This window comes from Plecotus auritus, assembly GCF_963455305.1.
Source record: "Plecotus auritus genome assembly, chromosome: 10".
NCBI classification, from domain to species: Eukaryota; Metazoa; Chordata; class Mammalia; order Chiroptera; family Vespertilionidae; genus Plecotus; species Plecotus auritus.
In genome coordinates, this window is record NC_137785.1 from 18,229,898 (window position 1) to 18,240,757 (window position 10,860).

Genomic DNA, 10,860 nt, shown 5'->3' on the forward strand with positions numbered 1-10,860 from the left:
GGGGAGAAGCTGCCCCATCACCACATCACCAGATCGCATTCTGGTTGGGCATCCACATTAGCGGGACAGCTGCAAAATCAGCATCTAAGGTGTCACCTGGGCATCGCAATCTTTACAAAGTTCCACAGGTGATCTGATGCACAGTGGCAGTGACATCCCTGGGAAAAAAGTTCCTGAGGTGGCCCCAGAGCTCCTGCTCTGAAGGGAAAAGTCAAATGTGAAAGAGAGAGGTCTGTGGGGGAGGCTAGTGTGCCCCTGACTGGGAGCCGTGTGGAATGCCCTCGACCTGGGTGCCCCAGGCTGGTGCTTTTCCAAACAGAGCATGTGAGTGTGTGTGTGTTCAGATACCTAAGCAGTTCCAAGTGAACAAAAATATAGAGGGATGGTAAACTGGAAGGAGGGGAAAAGGGTGGCACAAATGAGGGGAGGAGGAGGTGGGTCCTTGGCACAAACTCCGCCCTGGTCCATGTGACCAGGTAAGTGATATTGCACCAGGAGGAGGCCCAATGCACAGTGAAGAGGGACAGCATATCCCATCAGTTTGTATAGCAGTGCCTTTGGGCTTTCCTGGAATCCAAGCTCTTATCGCAGAGGGAAGGACAGTGCAGGCAGCAGACTCCATGGAGTCATTCTCAGCCCCTATCTGCAGAGGACCTGTCCCCTGGCAGGGGCTCCTGCTGGCTGGTAAGGAAGGAACAATTCCTGGGGGTGGACTGAAGGAGGAAAGATGGGGACTTGCTGGGGTCTCCTGTGGAGGACAGTGCTGTGAGAGTGGAGGAGATCGCTCGGTGTGGACCTGAGGGGAGAGGACAGGAGAGCAGATTAGGATGGGTAAGTGAGATGGGTAACAGGTAACAGGGAAATCTCATGATCTGGAAGTCGAGTGGGGCAGGAAATTTCAATTGCTGTTGCTTCTTAAGTTATTCATCACTGAGTATTGAATTTTGAAAACTGACCATAATAATAACAATTTATGTCAGGTTGCACCAGAAAAAAACTTAACCAGGGGTGCTAAACACTGTCCTTACCACCAGCCTCAAGAGAAATACAGGCCAGGCAGTGCAGGACTCTGGCTGGTGAGCACTCATTCACCCACATTCATTCCAACCACAGGTGTTTGCAGCCTGTTACAGGCACTGAGGATGCAAGATCTGACAAGCCCCTGTCCCCATGGAGCTCACGTTCTATGGGTAGAGAGAGATAAGAAAATATCTACATGTGATGTCAGGTACCCACAAGTGTTAAAAAAGAACAGAGTAGAGACAGATCACAACGTGATTAACAGAAAGTCTTTAGGGAAGTGTTCCATGAAGGTGCCTCCCATGGACACCCCTAAGTGTCAGCAGGGGTCTGAGGGCAGTGAGTGGGTGAGTCAAACAGACACCTGGAAAAGAGACTGCGAAACAGAAAAAGTAACAGGTTCACAGGTGCTGAAGTATTGGTGGTCATGCTGTTGAGCTTGACCACCAGGAGACACACACACACACACAAACACCAAGGCTGGGAGATGAAGAGACCTGTTCCAAATCCAGGGCCTCATCTCTCCATCCCAATATAGAGCTCCAAATATTTATCAATTTCTCTCTTCCCTCCTAGTTTCACTCTTAAATTTCTGGAGCCTGCCCACCACTGCCCAACTCGCTATTGTGTCAACCTATTCTGCCGAAGGGAAGAATGTGATTCTACGCATCCCCAACATGCCTCCTAATCCTATAGGCTACAAGTGGTACAGGGGGGAAACGATACACTCCAGTTGTAATATTGCAACTCTTGAATTGCTATTCAAATTTTATGTATCAGGGAAAGCATACACCGGTCGAGAAGCTATAAACTTGGATGGATCCTTGTACATAAGGAAGGTCACTATGGAGGACACAGGAATCTACACCTTGGAAATCTTCCTTGAAGACTCAGATAAAGAAATAGGATTTGTAATGCTCGATGTATACCGTGAGTGATTGCTCTCTGACCTCTGGGTGTTGGGTGGTGAACTTCACTTCACACACAGGACTGACAGCACTGGACCCTGCACCATCCCCCTCTGCCTCACATTCCAAGTTGGGTTTGGGCATTTAGTGCAGGACACACACAGTGGAAACAAACTTTCTAAGGTCAGAGTCCATTCTTGGATTCCAGCCCTGCAGACATTCACCACAGAGCGAAGGGCCAGTCTGATGGGAGTCGATCAGCAGAGGGAGACCAGTCTCAGTCCAGGTCCCTGGGCCCTCCCCATGACCATGATCCTGAGAAAGACCCTGCAGGGCTGGGCCAGGGCCCATCCTGAGGAGCTGCCTGAAATCTTCATAAAGAAGCTCAGCTTTGGCAGCCCCTCCCAGACCCCCTGCCCAAGGGGGATCCTGTGTCAGGTTGCGGTTAACCTCCTGGGAAGTGCTGAGTGGGTGCAATGGTTTCCTGGTGTCTGAGTAACAAGGCTTTTGAGTGCTCACCAGCCAGAGCTCAGCCCCATAAGCCACAACTGCATAGGGGTAGTCCTTCACCTGAGACTGTGTATGGATAACACAGATGGACAAGGTGACCAGGCCATTTGTGTACTACTCTGAAAAATTTAGGAGTCTAGAGAAAGGCAGAATCACTGGGAACAAAAAGGAGAAAAGATGCTCCTGGCAGCTCCTCGTCCACCAGGGATCAGCCCAGGAGACTCTCTCTTGGAGTTGATCAATAACAGATGCCCGTCATTTGAGCAGCTCCCCTGTCCCAATGTTTAGTCAGATACTGTGAATATTTTATTGTTAATACACTGATACCCTGGCAGTCAAATGTTCATCGTACTTCATTGAGAGGAAACCGAGGCACAGGGGGATAGAGTCACTAAAGCAGGGCCACCCAGACCATGAGAGTCACTCAAGGTCTGTGTGAGTGACTCAGACTCCCATCCTCTCTTCCATCCCAGAGGGATCCCTAAAGCAAACATTGGTTTAGATCTTCCCTTAGGCATCCCCAGCTCAGAGAGAGAGAGAAATCTTGGTCTGGGAAATAACACCAAATGGAGAATTAATTTGTTTGTACTCTAGAACCAAATTAACTGCAGTAATCATCAGTCAGTGCTGGGGACACCCAGACCTTCCCCTCAGGTGGCTGATCCACCCATCCCTGCACTGCAGTTGAAACCACTGATTTGTTTCCTGATGTGTTGGTGTCACTCCCACTGGATATAAAGGAAAGGACTTTGCCTGCTCACTCCTCGTTTTACACTTGTAACCAGCTAAGGGATCAAGATGTAACACACTTTTTTTATGAATTAGGAAGAAATAAATGGTTTCTGAAGGAAAGAATGATCTAAAACCTCTTCAGAGGCTGAAACCTGGATGTAGAGTCCTTGAAACTCTGGCCACATGGAAAAAGCTCCCTGTCACTCCAGGGGTTGAGACCCATGTCTCAGACCCTTTGCTGTGCTCTAGAGAAATAGTCCTTCATGCTATTGCTCTTAGGCCCTGGGGTATTAATAGTAATTTTTGCATATGGGGGAATTTTAAGATATTTCCAAATTTCTATCTCAGAACCACCAAACACAAACGGTCCACAAGGGCCAGAATGTCAGCAATCCATGCTCCCATCTTGCTGTCCATCACCCCTTCTGCATCTGCACAAGCCTCCCCTGCACTCAGTACAGGGAAGTTGACTGTAATGACCAAGGGCAAAGCATATGGTTCTGCTGCCACAGTCAGCTCCTGTTTGTCCCTGCACTCTTATCTAGCTCATTCCTTGGGTTCTGCTCTATCATTTATTGGCTCATTGGCTCATGTTAGTCATACTCACCTGGGAAGGCCTGACCCAGCTTTTGGCCCCGGGGTCTGAGTAATCAACTGACCACAGACTTGATCCTGGTCCCCATGTTTTACTTCTGCTCCAGTCTGAGTCTCTAAGACGTCCTGGGATATGGTCCCTCTTAGAAACACACCTCAGCTGGGCAATGAAGATCTGTGCAGCTAGAAAAAAATTGAAGTCAGCTGGTCAGTGAAGAGGTAGGAGAGGTGTGGGAGGATGGGGGGAGGGGTGTCTCTAACTCTAGGTCCTCTGTTGTTCCACAACCAAATCCTGCTAATCTATTGAATGGTGCCCTTCATTTGTTTGCATGTGGAAATTGCTGTTCAACATTATTTGTTGAAAGACTGTCCTTTCTCCATTGAACAGTCTTGGCTCCTGAGAAAGGCTGTGCTTTATCACAGACATAGAGGATTTAAGTTCTCTGACCGCTCAGATCCCCAGGCATTTGTCTTGTGATACATAGACCTGCCTTATTCTTTTAAGTTGGCTGAGAGTTAGAGGTGCCAAGTCTGATTGAAGAACGCTTGGAGGACTCAAGTGTCCCACACAGGGCAGTGTTCTCCTGTTACCTGCTCAGTGGAGTTACCCACACCCAATATCACAAGAATCAACTTTGAGAGTTTTGATTTATATTTTTCTAATGATAGTGATGTTTAGCAACTTTTCCTGGGCTTATTGACCATTTGTATATCTTCTCTGGAGAAATGTGTATTCAAGAGGTTTGCCCATTTTAAAATCAGGTTATTTGGTGTTGCTGTTTTGGAGTTGTAAGAGATCTTTATATATTCCAGATATTAAACCCTCATCCTATTATAGATTTGCAAAGTATTTTACACCATTCCACAGATCACGTTTCACTCTGTTGATTGTGTCCTTGGATGAACAGAAGTTTTCCATTTTGACAAAAATCTAAATTATCTAATATTTTCTGGCCTAATTTTCTAGTGTCATATTCAAGAAATCATTGCCAAACCCAATGTTATACTGCTTACCCCTATGTTTTCTTCTAAGAGTTTTGTAATTTTATTTCTTACCTTTAGGATTCAATCCATTTTGACTGAATTACTGTGTATGGTATAAGCAATGGTCCCCTTTATTTGTTTGCATGTAAACATTGCTGTTCAACAGCATTTGTTGAAAAGACTGTCGTTTCTCCATTGAACAGTCTTGGCTCCTTTATCAAAACCATTTGATTGTGTCTTTTGACAAATAGAAGTCTTTATGCCAGTGTCACACTATTTTGGTTACTTTCCCTTTGTGGTAAGATTTGAAATTAGTAACTGTGAGACCTCCAATGTCAATTCATCCTTTTTAAGGTTGTAGCAAACATTTGGGATCCATTGAAATTCCACATAAATTCTGAGATGGGATTTTTTATTCTGAAAAGTAATTGGGATTTTGATAGGGATTGTTTCAAATATGTAGAGAGTTGGTGGTCTTGGAATCAATGAACATGGATTACTTTCCAGGTATTTGTTTCTTCTTTACTTTCAGGAATGTTTGGTAGTTTTCAGTGTATTCTTCTTCCACCTTATTATGTTTAATCCTAAGTGTTCTAGTCTTTTTGATGCCATTGTAAACGGAATTGTTTTCTTTATTTTATTTGAGGATTGCTCATTTTTGTTTAATAAATGGAAATGATGCTGGGTGTTGATTTTGTCTCTGGCAATTTCATCTTTTTTATTAGTTCTAATAATTGTTTTAGGTATGTACGTGGTGAAATCTTTAGGGTGTTCTACAATAAGATTACATTGTCTTTTTAAAAAGCTATTTTCTTATTCCTCTCTAAATTGGATATCTCTTATCTCATCTTCTTGCCTGATATTTCTGACTAGTTGAATTAGGGGAAAAACAGCATCCTCGTCTTATTCATGCTCTTAGTACTGTTTTCAGAGGTTCTCCGTGTAGTAATGTGTTAGCTGTGGACTTTCATATGTGGCCTTTACCATATTAAGTAATTTCCTCCTATTCCTATAGTTCCTGTCTTTTAAAATTATAACCACTGCTCTTTAGTGATTTATTTCACCATTATAAGCAATCAGCAAGCCTGGAAATAAAGTCCTGTTCAGACTGAGGAATCCTATAGATGGAACTTCTCCAGGTCCAAGATCATGAAGACTGGGTTGTGCCATCTTTATTGCCTAATGAGTTATTTAACAACAGTTAAATGCCCTTTCACTTTCTGTAAAGTCCCCTTGGCCCCAGTAGTGGACAGGACAGAAGTGGTAAGATTGCCTTTCCCAACATACACGGAATTTTTAAGTAAAAAAATTAGGAAAGGGTCAAGAAAAGCTCATGAGAGGAAAATTCCACCTTATGGTGAAGTTATAGGGCATGTAGGCTGCGAATGGGGTTCTCTTTGTTGATACTACAAAGATGTCTATGAGTACAGGTCAGAAGTGATCTGAGTTCGGAGAGTAGGTGCAGCCCTCTCCCTACACATTGCCACCTGAATAAAGACAATTGCCCTTCTGCAAAGATCAGAGCCATCTTCTGGTGACCTTACAGAGCTCACAGTGGACTCTCAGTGGCTAAGATGTCTGAGGAGGCAGCATGGCCCAGGGCCCAAGCTCACTTTCAATTAGCCATGCCCTCTGTTTCTCCACAGAGCCAGTGAGAGTGCCCACACTCCTAGCCAGCAAAACAACAGTCACGGAGCATAAGGATGCCGTAGTCATGACCTGCTACACAGATGCAGTCTTCACCCAGTGGTTCTTCAATGGCATGGATCTGCAGCTGACAGAGCAGATGCAGCTGTCCTGGAACAACAGAATTCTTACCATAGATGCTGTCAGGAAGAAGTATGCTGGAAGTTACCACTGTGAAGTGTCCAACCCCATCAGTTCTGCTGAAAGTGTACCGGTTGTGCTGGATGTAAAATAGTAGTGAGCCTCCTCCCTTCCTCTATGTTATTAAACTGAATAAAATTTTTGAACCCTTAAATAGATATATTGTGAGGGTGGAAAGTCCTTTGAAAACTTGCATTGAGTCAATAAATGCTCAAAAAAAAGAGCTGACATTGTCATTATTGTTGAGTTAAGGTGATATTCTATACCAGATCCCACATCCGTGTGATCTAAGTTGTACCATCTCCACAGTGGCGGTGAAACCAAGTCTTTTAAGAGAATGGCAATGGTTGTATGATTACCCTGGGTGCACGTGATGAGTTTGCATAAATACAAATTCTGTCCCTTCTCCAAGGGGACATGTAGTAGATGCCCAGCCACTGTTGTTGGCAATGGGAATGGACAGGAGGACACCCATGTGGGTAACAACACTGATCTTTTTTCTCCCTGTTTGACTTATTTCAAAAAATTTCTTAAGTCTTTTTGAGTATTCTTATTTGTATGGCTATAGACTTATTTGCATAAACTCAATAGGATTCTGTCTTCCTTGTTAATAGGGTATAATTGGAAACCTTAGTAATACAACCAAGGCTTGGGCTCATATGTTCTAGTTCAGACTGATGCCACAGAATTAGAAATGACCTCACCTTTTATGAAGCTAAATTTAATCTTCCTGGTGCCCCTGTGTCCCAGTCTCTGAGGGAGAGTAGGAGCCTAACTTGGGTGGGGAACATTTATAACAAAGATGTGAAAAGACCTCCTGTCAGGATTTCAGGAAATGTTTTACATTTTCTTTCTGTAAAGCCAATTAGAAAACACAGATGCCTATAATTCCTTATTTTTTCTTAAAATCTCCCCAGCCTTTTCTTTCAGGGGTGTTGAGTGTCATCTCACTGCCTTATTGCATGGTTCTGAATAATGTCCTTCTTGGCTCTTTAAATTTGTTGGACACATGTTTTACTTTGTCATCATCTACCTGTAACTAGCTGATTCTGCCATTTTTCTCACAGTGTCGATCCTTATGTTATTTTCAAAGCTTCCAATTTCTTTCCTTATCAGGCTAAAATTCTCCAAATAAAGGTCTCAAATTTTCCTGCCTCCCTTCTGACTTGGCATCCACAGCAGCATCTGACGTGACTTCTTAGATGCTTATGAGGCTCCAAGTTGCCTCAGGATGGCCTTTGCACCAGAATCTGAGAAGACATGCAGGCCTGAAAGGGCACACATCCACAGGGACCAAACCATCAACAGTGTTCACATTCATTTTCACTGCACCTTCAAGGAACAAGATCACAGAGATTTTCACAAATATTCTGTCTTGATCCTTAGAAACTCTAGTAAACATGCTGGTCCCTGACTTGTCAGCCACCCACAGGCTGTCACTAAAAGATGCGGTTTTGTGTCCCCCATGACCTGGAGCTCAGGCCAGACCGGAGTCCTCATACTTGTTTTCTTCTTTAGTGTTACAATCACCAGGTGCCTGTTCTTACAGAAAACACATCCAGAACCTGGAAAATGGAAATAAATCTTTCCTGTGCCTTGTGGCCTCTGCGGTATTTAGCTATACTCCTTTGACACCTAGCCAGAGGTGGGTTGTGGGTAAGCAGGAGTGGACATAGAGGGGAGCTGTTGAGTGATAGTATCTGTTCATAGCCAGGATGATAACTTGTAAGGCCTGGGGGGTTTGGAGATGTTAGGCTTTATATGAGGTCAAGGGAACCTAAAGGGGCCCTGCAGGTGGGCTCTTTTGGGGAGGGTTCTGGATGGGGATGAGGGATATGAGTGAGGGTCTACCTTCTACCTGTTGAGGGAGAAGCCACTGGAGCTGGTGTAGTGAGGTGGGAGTGCCATTCTCCCAAACTTGGATAGGTGAGAGGGGTGAGAAACAGGATTGGGGGAAAGGATAAGGTTCTTGAAGATTCATATTAGTGTCCTGACATTGGGACAAGAGGGAGCAACAGATATACTGGCTGGCAGGAGTTACAGAATAGACATAAAATAAGAAACAAGAGGGAAAAGCAGATGAGCATCTTGTAGGGAGTTAGGAGTCTGAAAAGTGAGGAGGGATGGGGACACCATGAATGCAGAATATGAGCCTAAGGAATTTGTTATTTGAGCCAGGAAATTAGTTGAAGTCCAGGGTAGTCAGACTATAACAGGGGTTGGCGTGGAGCCTGGGGAAAGTGGGGAATGCAGGGCAGGCTTGAGGGCAAGGACCAAATTGAGGGCCATCCTCCAGCTCCAACCCAGTAGAGATGAGTGTAATTGGCTCTCAAAGCAGTTACCCCATGGCCTGGGAGAGCCATGAAAGGCCAATCTCACCCCTACACACCAAGACGTGCCTCAATGAGTAAACATGTTAGCCATGTCCCAGGGAATTTGTGTGTCAGTGAGTAAGTCAATGGCTGATGGTATGTGTGTGTTGGGGGAGAAGGAATTGAGGGCTGGCATGAACTTGGAGTGTGTGGAGCATTTTCCTTCTTTGTTGACTAGTCAGAGTAACTTTCTGTGATTTCACAGGTAAGAGCTCTGTGGTAGGTCACAGGGATGGAGTGGTAGGTACCCATGGTGGCCACCTGTCCTTGTCTAATCCAGGATGTGTCACTTCTATCTGTGATGGATGCTTCTCTCCTCACCTGAACTTACGTTGGTGGGTGTGGTCGAACCAAGGTTATGATGAGCAGTTCTACCTACATGGTCACATTACAGCCCACGTTCAGACTCTCCATCTCTCCTCAGGCCTAGAAGCCTGTTGGGAGCTGTTGTTTTATTGCTGTAGAAGATAGGGCCTTGCTCACAACTCTAGGAGTCTGCATGTAATTATTTTATTAGGTCTCACCAGAGGTTTCACAAAGCACCTTTCATTCTTCTAACATCAATTAGCAACTTGTCCTTTTCTCTGGAGGATACATCCAGCATGGCCCAGACTAGTGGAGCAATAGATGTGGCAGATCCCTGAATGGTCACAGATGTGGATGGCCCTATGGCTCATGCTTTGCTTAAACTGCTGATCACAAGAGTTGATCCTGTCTCTGGTGTCACTGTCATCGCTGATGTCATTGTCTTAGAGCATCAACATTAGCAGGCATCACTTCCACCCTTTGGAGCACACGTGTCTTCCTAAGGCATTTAGAAACTTACAGCTTTGTTCATCTTTAGCAGGAAAGCCTCTAGTTCTCACCATTTTTATGACCTGAGTTTGGCATTAAATTAACTTGGAGAACGAACACATCCATTTGCCCTGATAGGGAGGGCTGGCTTCATGGGCTAGTAATTTGTGCAGCCACTCAGAAGGGCCTATGGTAGGTTTAATAGATTGCTTTTGTCATCCTGAAATTCTTAATTTGAACAAAGAACCCAGAACTTTCACATGACTTTTCATAGTTCTGCCCCTAGGCTTGACCATGTGTTGGGAAAAATTCTTTAATGTGACCATCAGAGGGCAGCACAGCAGCAAGGAAACCTGGAGAAGCTGTGAAGGGATACAGAGAAGTATTTGGCTTTTTCTACTCTATTTATGTCATTACAAGTGTCTAATGAACAGGACCATCCCATGCCCACCTCTGTAGCTTAAAGAAGGAAGGTTATCTGTCTATGATATACTGCGGAGATTCAAATTTAAAGAAATCTCAGGTAGTTGGATCAAATGTGAATGGCATTAAGCAGACACAATACGCCTACACTAAATATTGGTCTTTAGAAAAATACTGGGGAGAGAGAGAGACAGAGAGAGAGAGAGAGTAATGAGAAAGAAAGCAGTTGAGTTTTCATCTTCCAAGAGGAAAGACCTTGCAGTAGATAATGCCAAAAAGTAAAAAATTACTAAATAAACTCAAAAAATGTAATTTAAAGAAGACTTTGGTTCCATCCGGGGGGCGGGGGGGACTCTCATTGTTTGGGGCAGATATCCTCAGTATGGCCCAAAGAAACCAGAACCTTCCTGTGATGACTTTTAACAGAACACACAGAGACACGGGCTTATCATGGCAACATTCAGTGTTGTCACAAATACAAGAAAGAACATCCAACAGGAGAGAGCTGGGACCTGGCTTTGCTTACAGTGTGAATATCAGACATAGAATAACTATTTCATGTTCCACCTGCAGGGGGAGTTAAAATCTCCTTATTTTGTAGAGGATTGCCTCAAAACAATTTACCTTCTCTGGGTCTTACACACTGATTAAGATCTGTCCCAGAAGCCCAAATGACTTGGCTCTTTGTCCAAATG

General features: G+C 44.4%; 1 protein-coding gene across 1 annotated transcript; it reads left to right on the forward strand.

Annotated features, from left to right (window-relative positions):
• Nucleotides 1–516: 516 nt before the first annotated feature.
• Nucleotides 517–6,788, forward strand: LOC308236161 (cell adhesion molecule CEACAM21-like). The gene is made up of 3 exons (XM_080645533.1): nucleotides 517–684; nucleotides 1,801–1,950; nucleotides 6,395–6,788. The coding sequence occupies exons 1-3, from the start codon at nucleotides 621–623 to the stop codon at nucleotides 6,667–6,669; spliced, it is 489 nt and encodes a 162-aa protein (XP_080501659.1). The 5' UTR covers nucleotides 517–620; the 3' UTR covers nucleotides 6,670–6,788.
• Nucleotides 6,789–10,860: the final 4,072 nt, after the last annotated feature.

Bases quoted from the DNA above. Each gene is read 5' to 3' on its own strand.
- LOC308236161 (XM_080645533.1), top strand. From the start codon at position 621: ATGGAGTCATTCTCAGCCCCTATCTGCAGAGGACCTGTCCCCTGGCAG. The intron at 685-1,800 runs GTAAGGAAGGAA...TTTATGTATCAG, and splicing joins GCAGGGGCTCCTGCTGGCTG to GGAAAGCATACACCGGTCGA. The intron at 1,951-6,394 runs GTGAGTGATTGC...GTTTCTCCACAG, and splicing joins TGTAATGCTCGATGTATACC to AGCCAGTGAGAGTGCCCACA.